Source organism: Trichosurus vulpecula, chromosome 6 (assembly GCF_011100635.1).
Source record: "Trichosurus vulpecula isolate mTriVul1 chromosome 6, mTriVul1.pri, whole genome shotgun sequence".
Classification (NCBI taxonomy): Eukaryota; Metazoa; Chordata; class Mammalia; order Diprotodontia; family Phalangeridae; genus Trichosurus; species Trichosurus vulpecula.
The window spans coordinates 52,033,307-52,048,411 of record NC_050578.1 but is presented as its reverse complement, the minus strand read 5'-3'; the positions used below and the strand labels follow the sequence as shown (position 1 = coordinate 52,048,411).

General features: G+C 40.5%; 1 protein-coding gene across 2 annotated transcripts in view; it reads right to left on the bottom strand.

The window, feature by feature from the left end:
* PPA2 (inorganic pyrophosphatase 2) overlaps positions 1–14,456 on the bottom strand; it is a 125,722-nt gene extending 111,266 nt beyond the window's left edge. The window contains exons 1-2 of one of the 2 annotated variants that reach the window (XM_036762889.1): positions 14,086–14,456; positions 2,697–2,761 (exon numbers count right to left, since the gene is read on the bottom strand). In XM_036762889.1, coding sequence (XP_036618784.1) covers positions 2,697–2,761; positions 14,086–14,275 — 255 coding nt within the window. In that variant the 5' untranslated portion in view covers positions 14,276–14,456. The remainder of the gene's footprint in view (positions 1–2,696; positions 2,762–14,085) is intronic. The other variant, XM_036762890.1, reaches the window with a different exon arrangement.
* Positions 14,457–15,105: the final 649 nt, after the last annotated feature.

Here is a 15,105-nt window from a genome sequence, read left to right as displayed (position 1 = left end):
TTAGGAATAAATGTAGAAAAAGGGACTGTTATAAGCCAGCCCTAAAACATTATTTTTGCCTCCCAAACAACCACACTCTAAAGTGCAAATAACAGTGGTTCTAATCACTATCGGCTAAGTGAGTAAAGCCTATTTGTGTGACCCCTGTGGGCCTGGAAACTGTTTGCAGTCACTGTGACAATCTAAGTGAGCCATTATCCCTACCCCACTGCCAATCATCAAGGACTCATGGGGCTCCTCCCGGCCTCTGCCTTGGCACAACCCTCATTCTGAAGTTAGCTATAATCCACAACTCAGGCCTCGGCTCACTGTAACGTCAAGGAAGCTCCAATCTCAAGCTAGAATTTTTTCTGCATAACAGCATTTGGTTCTATTCTCAAATCCACCGCTGTCACCTCCTACATCACTCCTCCCAAAAAGAGTCACTCTGATACTTTGGACCAGATGTGTCTGTTTGTGTTTTTTAATTACATGACCTATTCAATTCAATAAACGTTTAGTCAGGGCCTACTATGCACCAAGCACAGTGCTGAGTCCCTTAACCTTCCTGAGCCTCAGTCTCCTCATCTGTGAAAAGAAAGTATTTGGAATAGATCTCTTCTAAGATTCCTTCCAGCTCTAGCTCCATGAACCCAGGCCCCAGATGTCTTTCTGCACGTTCCAAGGGCAACCAGCCCGGCCCTAATTACTGCTTCCTTTCCGCTTCTACTCTTCCAAGACCAGGATGCTCCTGATTCCCATTGTTCACCGAGTCCCAGAGCTGGCAGCCACACTAGGAGCAAGGACAGACATCTTAACATTCAGTTGTTACTGCCGCTGTTCAGCTGGTTTTCAGTCATGTCTGACTCTGTGCGACCCCATCTGGGGTTTTTTTGGCAGAGAATGGTTGGTCATTTCCTTCTCCAGTTCATTTTACACATGAGGAACTGAGGCAAACAGGGTGAAGTGACTTGCTCAGGGTCACACAGCTAGTAAGGGTCTGAGGCCAGATTTGAACTCAGGAAGAGGAGTCCTTCTGACTCCAGGCCAGGTGCTCTATCCACTGAACCACCTGAAGATCAGCCATATTACAGCCTGCAATGGGTAGGAAGTTTATTTCAGTCTACCTCATCACGGCTGGCTTCGTTCTCTAAATCAAAGATTGTCAACCTGGGCCATGTGAACTTTTTTAAAAAATATTTTTATAACTGTATTTCAATATAATTGCTTTTCTATAATTGTATTCCTGTGTATTATTGCACATATTTAAAAACACTCCTTTAACATCAGACTGAAAGCTCCTGCTTCACAACAAGGAGCACCAGAACCCTCACTCCACTCACTGCTGGTGCTGCCATCAGCACTAGGCATTAGCACAGGATGCGGCAGAAGGGTTTGCTCAGCTGCCCCGTTGCATTCTGCTCAGTCTGACCACCACAAGCAAATCCGGCTGAGGAGACCTTCAGTCAAGTTCAGCCACTTACGGTGTTACATCAAGGACAGCAGTTCTAGACCCTGCTCTGGAGAGCATTCTCAGAGCCTTCCTGCACTTAGGAAACTTGATTCTGTAACAGAACCATGTGCCTTACCACCCACCAGGATAAAGGGAAGAGTGTTGCAGCTGAGCACCTCTGTTTGAATCTTAAGTCTACCACCATTACTGCGTGGCCTTATGCTAACAACTTAACCTCCCTGGGACTCAGTTTCTTCATCTGTGAAATGAAGTGGTTAAATTAGATGATCTCTAAATCCTTTTCAATCCCAAATCTATGATCCTATGACCCTATCACCACCAAAGCACCAACCATGACTGTGTCCCCAAGGTCTCTGTTAATCCACATTCAATTCTTTCACTTACTTCTCCCCAAGATACTCCACCATCCTCTGATTCCTGCCCTCCTCCAATCATGCCATAGTACATGGAGCACTGGACTTAGAATCAGGAAGCCCTGGGTCTGAATCCCATTCCAAACATTTCCTAGCTAATTCCAGGTTTGGGTGAATTTGGGTAATTCACCTAATCTATTTCAGTATATAAAATAAGGTTGATAGTAGCAACAATGTCAGTATGATAATCTTAGCAGAAGCTTAGGGACACTTTGCACATCTTAAAATATTATATGTGTCAAATATTCTGAATTATGGAAGGCCTCACTTTCAGTTGATTTCCATCTTTTGTAACCAATTTTCATATTATCAAAGCTGAGACCAAATACCATATCTAAATTTATCTTTTAATAGTGCCACCAAAGAAATCATGATTGAAGGCAGTGAAAATTCTGTGATGTTGGCAGTAAGTGAATGTATATCATTCAATAAAACCATATTTTTTGATATTAGATACCTAGATATTTTCATGAGCGTCTCACTACTCAGAAACTCCCTTTCTCCCAACTATCAGTCCTTTGCTCTACCCCTATTCATCTCTGTAGCATCTAAACCCCTACAGTTTTGGTGTCTCTGAAGCTTCATTCTCTACTTGATAGCAAATTCTAGGAACTCCAGCCCCTTATCCCCCTGACAGACCCTCTCCTAGGATTTATTTTCAGTTATCCTGTCACAGGACTATATTCCAGACCTTACCATCCACCTTCTTACACCTTATCAGTACTTCCCAACTTTGTGGACTTGTCATAATCTTCTCTGTAGATCTCAATCTGTTCCTTGATGCTGTTAGGAGAGTTTCTTTTTAATCCCAAAATAATTAAGAGCAATACCTCTTTAGATTCAGCCTTCAGAGGAATGTCATGAAAGGGGGAGATGTAGTGACCATCTACATTCTCTGCAAGACAAAAACAAATAAAAAAATTAAAAACTAAGGACCATGCCCTATGTTTAAGCCATCATGAACTGACATGTGTTAATGAACATGTTTATTCAAAACATTGATCTCTGGAAGTTAAAGCCAACTTTAAAAATCTGCTCCAACCTGCTCAGTCAGAAAGCAACTCATATCAAACCAATAGCCCATTTTTGCATTTCTGAAATCTTTCATTTCGGCCCCATGGCATCCAGCTCTATAGCTGTACTCCTAGGCAAATGGTAAATAAAACCAAAGTTTGCAAAAGTATCCACATGGCCCAGCCAGAACATGTAGAAGCTCAACTGACTAAATGTGCCTGGTACTCACATCTCATCAGTACCCTCTGCCCCTCAATGGCCCTTCTGGCTAGAGAGGGGACCATGAGCTCTGGGGCCTCTAGTCTTTTCCCATTTCCCAACAGCTACCGTGCTTTTGGACCTCTCTGAACTTTCTCCACAGCAGCCCCCTACCCCCACCCTGGGCTAGATAATAATAATCTTAATAACAACAAACATTGTGTACTGCTTACTGTTGCTAAGTGCTTTACAATTACCATCTCATTTAATCTTCATAACAACCCTGGGAGGTAAGGGCTCTTTGTAGCCATATTTTACAGGTAAGTAAATTGAAGCAGAGAATAAGAAGGTAACTACCCCTGCCCACTTCAGCTTCCTTTTGTTTGTTTTCTTCCTCAATTAAACTGTAAGCTCCTGGAAGACAGGGACTGTCTGTTTTTTTTTTTCAACTTACATTTATATCCCCAGCTCTTAGTACAGGGCCTGGCCCACAACAGGTACTTAAATGCTTGTTGACCGACTTGAAATATTGGAGAGAAGAGAGAACGCTACGATTCACTTCCGAGTGAAGTGAATTAAAAGTGATGTAAATGGCTAGATAGCTTTAGTAGGTAAGTAATTTCATGAGTGTAGCTGTACAAGCCTATGACCTTAGAGGAGACCTATGCATTATGAAGCCCTTTGTGTCCCCAGAACATGAAGATACATGAAGAATGGAAGAAAGGTATGAGTAGAGGTGCTATCACCTTCCAAAGAACAATCTTGCAAGTAACTTTCTGGATCATCCCAAGTCAGAAGATATGACCCCGAAGTTTCAAGTCCAAGACATTTTTAATGATTCCATTTTTTTTTCCTTGAAATTGTGGGCTAAGAAATATATCCTATACACTTATCAATGTATATACTTTTCCAAAAAATGCCCTTAATTAGAAAATCATAAAAATGAAAGGCCTAAAATTGTGTCCTGGAATATTTTAACTTTAGAATTTCATGATTTAGGGAATGTTTTCCTCCAATTATTTTTTTAACATAGTTTTCAAATTCAGTTTTTCACATGTTCAAACCATCGAGGATAGTGACCAAAGGATCTATCCACTTCTTAATTAACTTTTTATCTTGCTGCCAATGGCAACAACATGAAAAGGAAGGCAGCTGAAAGAATGGCTACTCTTGACAGGCCAGGGATAATGATGAGAAAGAGACCACCTTATCAGGATGGTCTGCACTGTTCTCCAGAGTTCAGAGTTGTAGAGGACATTCTACACATGTTCTAGCCCACCCTACTTCAACTAAAAAGACATGATGGGAGGGGAATATCAAATAATTCTCAACAAATCATCAATAAACATTTGTTAAGCACCTACTACGTGCACAGCAGTGTGCCAGATGCTGGAAAGATAAGGATGAAAAAAAGCCAAGTGAATAGCCCTCAAGGAGCTTACAAAATAAGAAAGAGAACAGGCTTTGGGGTCAGAGGAACAGGGTTCAAATTCTGCCTCTGATATGTACTCCCAGTGTGAATCTGAGTACATCACTAACCACCCTCAACTTCAGTTTCCTTGCTTGTAAAGTGAATGGTCTAAAGTAGACATCCTCTGAGGAGGTCTCTTTCAGCCCCTGATTTATGGGGGTGGAGAGAGAGAGGGGAGAATAAGATCAAAGTATGATAACAGGGCAGGATGTGGTAAGAGCAAAGAAAAGAGCCAAAACTTATAGGAAATTAAGGGAGGGGGCAATCACTTTCAGCTGCAGTGATCAGAAAACAGCTCATTGTCCAGCTGGACTGCAACAAACTGTGTATGCCATGATTTATCTAGTCACTTCCCAATCGATGGGCCCCCATTTTGTTTCCAGATCCTTGCTACCACCAAAAGCACTGCTATAAAGTGAGGATATATGGAACATTTCTCTCTGTTGTGGGTCCCATGGGGTAAAATGCCCAGCACCAACATGCCTGGGTCAGAAAGAATAAACAATTAAGTCACTTTTCTAACATAGTTCCAAATTCTTTTCGAGAATACTGGACGAATTCATGGAGTCTCTGTCTCCCCATAGACCCTCCAACATTGATTACGGATTTGTCTTTTATCATCTCTGTTAATCTTCTGGGTATGAGGTGAATTGCCTTTGTCAAGTCCTGAAATAAATCAAACTCATAAGTGGAGGAATAAGGCTTCTTTAATCAGGAAAACAAAGTAGCAAACCTGCCACCTTAGGGGAGGTCCCACCAGCAGACTCACTGGAAAAGGTTCTTATAGTTTTAGGAGAAAGGGGGGAAGGGGTTACATTAGGTAACAAGGCCTGGTCATGAGATCCCAGTAACCCTTGGCAATCTGGGCAAGAATACTCACTTATTCTGGTTAATTTTGTCCTTCGTGATCTAACTCACCATAAATCTCAATGAACAGGACAAGGCCATTAGGAACTGAGATCCCCCTCAAGCTAAGCTCCTTTACAAGGTAAGATGGAAAGGTGGGGACTTAGGTGTGGTTTGGCTCACCCTAATGGAGAGTAAATATCTTAAGAGTAGTAATATGACAACATTACTGGAATTCTGACATTACTAGGATCATTTAAGGAGTGGCAGATACATTTGGTATTAACAATTTTCTGTCATATTAACAATTTTTCTGTCACCTTAATTTGCATTCTAATATTAATAGCAATAGCAAGCATTTTTTTCATATAGCTGTGGATCATCTGTATTACACCTTCTGAAAACTGCTCAAGGCCTATGAACATTTACCTTTTGGGGAGTAGATGAATGAATAAACTGTAATGTGTAAATATGACAGAATATTGTTACACAGCAAAAAAAAAAAACACAAAAATATGGAGAATTCAAAGAAACAAGTAAAGTGAGGCAATGTAAGCCAAATGTTACACATAATGATTGTAATAAAGTATGAAATTATTACGTATAATAATTACAGTAATATAACTGCCCTAAAAGACATCAAAATTCAGGTCAATGCAATAAGCAAGCTTGACAACAGAATACAGATAATGAAATATATCTCCCCCTAGTGGTAGACCATGTGGGTGGCACGAGGCACATGTCAAATGTGGTCAATGTGCTGCTTTGGTTGGCGTAATTAATAAAATACATTTTTTTTAAAAGGCTAATGGATGCACAGTAGGTTTCTGTCATTCTGGTCAAAGAATACCACAGTTTATACAGAATTAAGGTTATGAGTTATGCATGTGACAGAAGCACATGGTAGGGAAGATGCATTAAGTGACCAGTGAAAAATTGCACAGGAAAAAAAAAGGGTAAAGTTGTGTAACCAGAAAAGAGGGGCCAGCCTCGTAGTAAGAACAAGGGACAACTGATGCAAACCATATGCTCCATCAGTATCGAGACAGGGTCAATTAAGAACTTCAGCAAAGTTGCGGAATATAAAACAAACCCACATAATTGATTAATGTGGCTGTATATTACTATATAATAAAACATAAAAGAGACAATGACATCCCATTTAAAATAACATAATGTATAAAATACTTAGGAGTTCACCTACTAAGACACACACAAGAATTATACGAATACAACTACAAAACACTATAGAAATATAGACCTAAATAATTGTAGAAATATTAATTGTTCATGGCAGGCCAAGCCAAAATAATAAAAATGACAATACTACTAAGTTAATTCAATGATACCAATCAACCTACAAAAGAATTACTTTATATCTCTAATAAAAAAATTATTTAAAAATTAATCTAGAAAAGAAAAGGTCATGAATCTCAAGGGAGATAATGGTGAAAAGTGGGAAGGAAGAGTATCTAGCATTAGATAGTTTGTGTGTCAGTGTGTATGAGTTAGACACAACTGAAACAACTAAACAATACAAAAAAGTATCTGTGTTTCTTTGAATTCTCCATATTTTTGCATTTTGTTTTGTTTTTGCTGTGTAACAATATTCTGTCACACTCACACAATCCCCTCCCAGCTTGAGTTTCTTTTTTTTTCTAATTAAAGGGGACATATCTTGACTCACTTCTTAAAGAGGTCTATTCATTGAATGGGTGTCACCTCACTCTAAGTGAGTAAGGCCTTAGCCTGAAAGGGCCAGGGTCTCCCATTGCATCCTGGGACATCTCCAGTCCTCTTAGTGAATATCAGGTCACTGGATCCAGCTGGCTTTGGAGGAGAAAGTGAGGCTAGTGACTTTGCACAGCCCTCTCTCACTCAAATCAAAGTCAACTGCAAGTCATGTCATCATTTCTCTGATGTCATAGTCCTCTTGGGAAAAAAAAAAAGGATAAAGACAACAACAACCCAAAAGATAAACATTCATAGGACTTGAGCAGTTTTCAGAAGGTATACCAGTACTGGTACTGGTTTTAAAAGACAGAGAGATCCACCAGTCGAAGAGATTAGGTATAAAACATGCAGAAACAAATGAATCCAGTGGCCTAGGATTCAATAAACCCAAAGACTTTAGCTACTGCAAAAAGACTCAGTCTCTGAAAAAAACTGCTGGGAAAACCAGACAAGTACACTGGCAGAAATTAGGTTTACACCCATTACTTTATGCCAAGATAAGCTCCAAATGGATACATGACCTAGGTACAAAAAGTCACATCATAAACAAATTAGAGAAGGAAAGAAGAAATTACCTTCCAGATCTATGCATATGGGTAAAGATCATAACTAAAACAAAGAATCATGAGGTTCACCAAAAATAAAAGGGACAATTTTGATTACATAAAATTAATAAATTTTTGACTAAACATGTCCAATACAGTTAAGATTAAAAAAAAAAAGGAAAGTTAACTGGGAAAACAATAATTGTAGCAAAATTCTCTGATAAAGGTCTCATTTCTAAGATATATACAGAATTAACTCAGTTATAAGAATAAGAGCCCTTCCCCAACTGATAAATGGTGTTAAGGATACGAGCAGGCAACTCTAGAGGGGAAATAAAAACCCAAACTGTTTATAGCCATGAGAAAAAAAAAAATTGCTCCAAAGCACTAATAGTTAGAGAAACGCAAATTAAAGTAACTCTGAGGTTCTACCTCACAACCATCAGATTGGCAAAGCTGACAAAAAAAGCAACTAAAAATGTTAAAGAAGTTTCCAAAAACAAGCACATTAAGGCATTACAGGTAGAGACGTGAATTGATCCAGCAGTTCCAGAAAGCAATTTAGAATTATTCCTCAAAATTTACCAACCTGTATATGCCTTTTGACCCAATAATATAACTAGTAGGCCTGTATCCCAACACGATCAAGAAAAAAAGAAAAGATTTTATTTGTACAAAAATTTTTATAGCAGCTCTTTTTGTAGTGACAAAGAACTGGAAACTAATGGCTGAACAAATTATGTTATCTGATTTTAGTGGGATACTATTGTTTTATGAGACATGAAGAAAGAGATGGTTTCAGAGAAACTTAGGAAGACTTGTTTGAACTAATGCAAAATGAAGAACCAGAACCACTTACACAGAAACATATATCAATGTTATAAAAATGAACAATTCTGAAAGACTTAGAAAATCTGATCAGTGCAGTGATCAACCCGATTCCAAAGGACTAATGATAAGGAATGCTTCCTGAGTCCTGACAGAAAGATGGCAGACTCATATGCAGGATGAGAAAGACATTTTTGGATGTGGGTAATATGGGCACTTGTTCTACTTGACTATACATATATGATACGAGCTTTGTTTGTTTGTTTTTTGTTTATTTCTTATTTTTTTTCAGTGGGATCCAGCATGGTCATGAATTAGATACAACTGAAACAACTAAACAACATAAAAGAGGAATCTCCATACTAGAAATGGATGGGAACCACTAGAATATTTGTCAGCTCCCAATTTATGATATAGTCCATCATAGAATCTTTGAGGGGTAAAAAGCGCTTGTTATTCAGTCATGTCTGACTCTTCGTGACCACATTTGGGTTTTCTTAACAAAGATACTTGAGTGATTTGCCATTTCCTTCTCCAGCTCATTTTACAGATGAGGAAACTGAGACAAATAAAGTCAAGTGACTTGTTCAGGGTCCCACAGCTAGTAAGTTTCTGAGGCCAGATTTGAATTCAGGTCTTCTTGACTCCAAGCCTACTCCAAGACTCCAACACTGTGGCACCTAGCTACCTAGATGTTGTGGTACTAGGTCAAAATAAAAATGACTTTTGGACTGTCCGTGTCATTACTCCCTTATGGATAACCAAGAGCTAATAATAAACATCCTAAATGTGGGAAATGCCATTCTCCCTATCTATAAAGAGAAACAAAGTGATTTTAAACAGAGAATTTCCAAGCAAAAATCCCAAGCAATATGTCCAAGAAGTTCTGAAAGGGCAGAGCTTGGCCTTTAGTCTCATAAATGACCGTGCAGAAGCCAAGTGCAGTAATGAGCAGAGCTCTGGATTTGGAGATAGAAAAACCTGGGTTGAAATCCCATCTCATCCATTGAATAAATGTGACCCTAAGCAAACTTCTCTGTACCTCAATCTCTTCATCTGTAAAGTGAGAAAGCTAGACTCAATGGCCTCAAATGCCCCTTCCAGCTCTAAATCTATGATCCTATGAATTCTAACTCCATTGTGACTTCACAATTACTACAAGACACTGCAGTGTAACAAGCAGACAAACAGGCTTAGGGGGGCAACAGGCCACCTCATTTAAAAAAAATATTCCCCCATAGATAAGTGATCAAAGCATATGAATATGAAGTACTGAAATGAAGAAATACCAAGTATTAATGAAGTACCACATGAACAAATGTTCCAAATCATTAATAATCAGAAAAATGCAATTTTAAAAAACTCTCAGGTTTCACCTCATACCTGCCTGATTAGCAAAGATGGCAAAAGGGGAAAACAGCAATTTTTGGAGGTGTTTTAGGAAAACAAACATATTTAGGGCAATGTTGGTATTGGTCCAACTATTCTGGAAAACAATTTGGAACTACACCCAAAAAGTCACTAAATAAAACATCACCTTTGACAGAGAAATCCTACTATATTAGGCTTATATCCCAAGGAGATCAAGAACAGAGGGAAAGAACCAGTAGGCATTTTCTGGGTCTATGTATTTATATCCCCAGTGCCTGAAATACATTAGGTACTTAATAAAAGCTTGCAAATTTATTGACCCAAGTGTGCAGAAATATTTAAAACACTGCTTTTTGTAGTAACAAAGAATATGAATCAACTGGGTATATAAATGTAATAAAACAATATTACAACATAAGAAATGAGAAATATGATAAATTCTGAGAAATTTTTAGGAAGACCCATACAAACTGAAACAAAGTGAAATGAGCAGAAAGAGAAAAATTTGCACAATGACAACAATAATATGAAAGGAAAGAATTTTGAAAGACCTCAGAATTCTGATCAAAGTAGCAAATAATAACAACTTCAAAGAAGGATGATGACAAATACCTCTCAACTCTTGACAAAGTGACTGGACTACAAATACAGAATAAGATATGCATTCTCAGAAGTGGCAATGCTGGACTGTACATATGTGTTATAAGGTAGGGTTTCTGCTAGGGATGAAAGACCCTGTGATGGTAGATTAATAGGTTGTGATAGCTACAATTATAACTACAACAAAAAACCCTGACTTTTTAATGCATAGAAGAAAACTTAAAAGCACAGAAAAGGACACAAGTACTGTAGTTTTGTTTCTGTGTATATACTTCTAAAAAAAAGAAACTAAGCTGACACAAGTTCCTAGTTTCTGAAATGAGTCTCTTCTTCTCCTTTATATGCTGAAATGTTTGTTTTTGTTAATAATCGGTAAGGTCACAACCAAAAAGAAACTTTTTAAACCTAAACACAGAGAAACTGTCCAAAACAACAATCTGTAGTCATCAAAGTACTTTGTTTCCCAGTACAGTTATATTTCAATCAAGCATTTATTATGCATCTCGTATGTGCCTGGGCACTGTACCTCATGTTAATATGACTTCCATACAGACAATTCAGTATTAATACACAGCAGGAAGCAGACCATTTAGCAATTATTCTAAAAAACAGTGTAAGTAAAACCACTTATAGTTCTAAAATTTTCCACCTCCTACTCCACTACTCTTTCAAGAAAATATTCCTGGAAATATGAGAAATATTTCTATTTAAAATCTTTTTTAAAATACTCCTTATGGAAGCAGTGCTACACTAATGCTTTTCCTGTGGAAATGAGTTTAAAGTTGTATCGTATCACAATACAGTATATAAGCATTGTAAGTTACAAACACCTAAAGCTTGTGTGAGGACAAGTGGCTAGTTGCCTACTCCCTCCCACCTACTTAAAAACTGCTTGAGGTATAATCTACTTCAAAGCAACAAAGCTGTACTGAACCAACAGCACCATCTGGTGGTAGCTAGTGTGAGGAACTGTCTGATCCAACATTTTTTTCCCACCAGCTCCTTTCTTTCACTCAGGCAGAAAATGTCATGGTCCACATATTTCCTATCTTCTTCAGCTCACTGCTCAGCTGATTTTCTCTCAGGTAATCTCTTTCTCACATGAACACTCACATCCTCTTTAACATTCTCCTCACCCTGCTTTCTCATCTCCCTCCTGGTTAACTCAGGAAATCTGACTTCATTCTACTGAGGCAAAAAAAAAAAAAAAATGACCCTAATCATAGCTGGTAAGCTAAGAGGAGTGTTGGTAATGTCTGACAGGAAGAAAAGGAAAGCCAGAAATAAGAAATGAAATTTGACCATCTCATAAACCATTCAAAATATCTGAAATTCTTCTTCATAATCTACACCAATCTGTTTCCCACTTAAATCCACTTTTCTTCAAAAACTGAATCTAAATTTTAAGATTATTTTATAATCTTTTTTGTATTTTTAATTTATGAGTAACAGTACTATTTGTATTATAATTATAATAGGTGTTTACTATTTTATTTAAATGTGTGAATGGATGGAAGGAAGGATTCATTTATTTGGCACTTACTATGTGCTAAGGCAAACAGTACAGTTTGAGAGACCAGCTATAATAATATTGCTTCTGTGAAATATATTCTCAGTTCCAAACAATTAACTTATTAAACTTTTGGAACATAATCCGTTCATTAAACTCTGAGAAAGCTGTTCCCCTCCCCCACCCCCAAGACAAACAAATTCTGTGTACTTGTACCTATCTATTTGGACAACCTTCACCAAACAAAGATACTATGGTAATTTGGTTTTCATCCAGACAAAACTGCAATAGTCACAGTTTTTAACCCACAACCAGTCAAGCTATTATTATGATTTTTTTTTTAAAACAAGAGAACCAGTCAAGAGATGTCAGTTCCTCCCTAAATCTGGCATAAATTAGTTTATGTGACCTTGGGCAAATCCTTTAACTTCTGAGGTTCAATTTCTTCAAAAGTGTTTGGATAATCTCTAAAATCCTTTTCCAACTCTAAATCCTATAGACCTACCAAGGTCTCTTACAGTCCTAAGATTCTTTCAGATAAGAGGCAACTCACACAAATAAATAAACCCTCAGTCAGTGACCCCCAAGAGAGGCAAGATGGCATAGTGGACAAGAAGCCAGTTTCAGTAAGGAAGACCAAGAGTCAAATCTTGCTTCTGCCAAGAGACAGAACAAGTCACTTAACTTCTGTGTCCCAGGCAACAGTCTAAGACTGTTAAAAGTAAAGAGTAGGACTGATTTGCATTAGCAGTTTGGCTCCAATGAAATCATTAACCCAATTTTTAAAAAATTCATACCCCTTCTTAGGAGGCAAGATTCTATTAACCTCCTTCTACCTACTTTCTCTCACCTTATTCCTTTTTATCTTGTAAACTGTGCTGTGAAAACAATGGGAGAAGCATGTCATAGGATCATAGAGCCTATAAAATGCGAAATTATACATATTTCTGATGAATTTCACATCCTTCCTTCCAGGGAGGTTGGCAGACTGCATGGAATTGACTTCATGCACTGTCATATTAGTCTAGCTTAAAAACTGGAGATTAGAGGGTTGCCACCGGGCCTTCATCTCTGCAGTGGACACCCCCTCTCTCCCCCCCAAAAAAGGAATTTGACCCCTCTGTTCATAGAGCCTTTCCCAAAAGAAAGCTGGCCCCTGCCCCCAAGCCCAGGAGAAAAACTGTGAACTAATCCCCAGCCTGGATCTTTTCAACCTTCCAGTCTTTTAATTCCCTGGGTGATTTCCAGGCTGCTAAGTAGCTTGGGGAGGAACAATCAGCTCTTAACGGCGTCTCCCTCTGCAAAGGGAGCAGCTCTGCGGGGAAGCCACTGAGGTGGTCGCCCGGGGACGGAGTGACCTTGCAGCGACGGCTGGAGCGGGGAGAAGGGAGGGAGAGGAAGGGAGGAGAAAGGAAGGGGGAGGGGAAAGGAGGTGGAAAGGAAGGAGGAAGGAAGGAAGGGGGGAGGGGAAAGAAGGAAGTGGGGAGGGAGCCAGGGCCCCGCACCTAAAGACAAACGGAATAAATGGAAAGGGAAGGAATACAAAGTCGTGTAACACAAGCCTAGGGTAATTTGGGAAGGCTTGTAGAAGGTGGGAGGGAAGAAGAGGAGGAGGCAGGGAGGGGAGGGAGGGGAAGAGAGGGGGAGGGAGGGGGACAGAGGGAGGGAGGGAGAGAGAGAGGGAGAGGGAGAGGGAGAGGTAGAGAGAGAGAGAGAGAGAGAGAGAGAGAGAGAGAGAGAGAGAGAGGGGAGGGGAGAGGAGGGAGGAGGAAGGGGAGAGGAGGAGGAGGGGAGAAGAGGGAGGGCGAGGGGAAAAGGTGGGAGGGAGAATAGAAGGAGAAAGGAGAAGAGGAAAGAGAAGCAGAGAGGAGGAAAAATGAGAAAGGCAAGGTGTGAGGGGGAGGAGCAGGGAGGAGAAGATGGGAGGGAGGAGAGGAGGGACAAGAGAAGAGGGAGGGGGCGCGGCCTCGGGAGGGGCGGTCCTTGGCCCCGCCCCCGACTCTACGCGGAGGCTGAAGCCCAGGGCTGGGCCGCAGACTACCCCGGGATTGCGCTCCGGGCTGGGGGCTGCGGGGGGCGGTCCTGCCGCGCCCGGTACTCACTGAAGTAGAGGCGGTACTGGGCGGAGCACGGCAGGCCCCGCTCCTCCGTGCTGTACTGGCTCATGGCTCGGTGCGACGGCGGTAACAGCCACGAACGGCCGGCCCCGGCCCGGGCGCTCCGCAGCGGCAGCCCCGGCCTCGGCAGCCCGGGCGCAGGCCTCAGCAGCCTCAACAGCGTCAGTGCTCGCATGGCCTGCAAGCCGCCGCCTCTTCTTCCTCTTCCTCCTCTTCCTCCCCTTCCTCCTCCTCCTCCTCCTCCTCTTCCTTTTCCTTCCCCCCTCGGGCCCCTCCCCGACTATGCCTCCGCCTCCCGGCCCGGCCGCGGAGGGAGCCCTGGCCCAGGGAGCTTTGCTGTGGTTAACATGTAACCCAGATACCCCCAGAGACCCTTCACCTTACGAGTGTAAGTTCCGTTTAATGTAAAAATAAAATTTAAAAAAGGCTGTATTGCAGCTACTATGTGCCGGCCACTTGCTAAGCATCTTTTACAAATATTAACCCTTCTGAGCTGTAGTAACCGGAGTTATGATCTCCATTTTACGAGAAAACAAGCAAATGGGTCTGGTGACTCGCCCAGGGTCAGCTGCAATGACCCGACTGAGGCCGCATTTGAACTGGGGTTTTCCCGACCCCATTCCCAGCAGCACTCTAGCTACTGCACCACCTAGCCACGCCAGGGATAGACTGGCAAAAACTACAGAACTGGCAAAAATTAGTTTTGGATCAACACCTCCTACCACGTACCAAGATAATCTCCAGCTGGATACAGGACGGAAATAGAACGAGTCACTTCATAAACACATTAGAGGAGCAAAGAGAAAACTAGGTTTCAGATCTGTAGATAGATCATCACTAAACATAGGACAGAAAGGCTCAGAAAGATGAAATGGACAATTTTGATAGCATAAAATGAAGAATTCAGCACAAACAAATCCAGTAGAGAATATTAAAAGGGAAATAAATGGGGGAGAGGGGAGAATCTTTAAACCATTTTTCTGATAAAGGTCTATACAAATATAT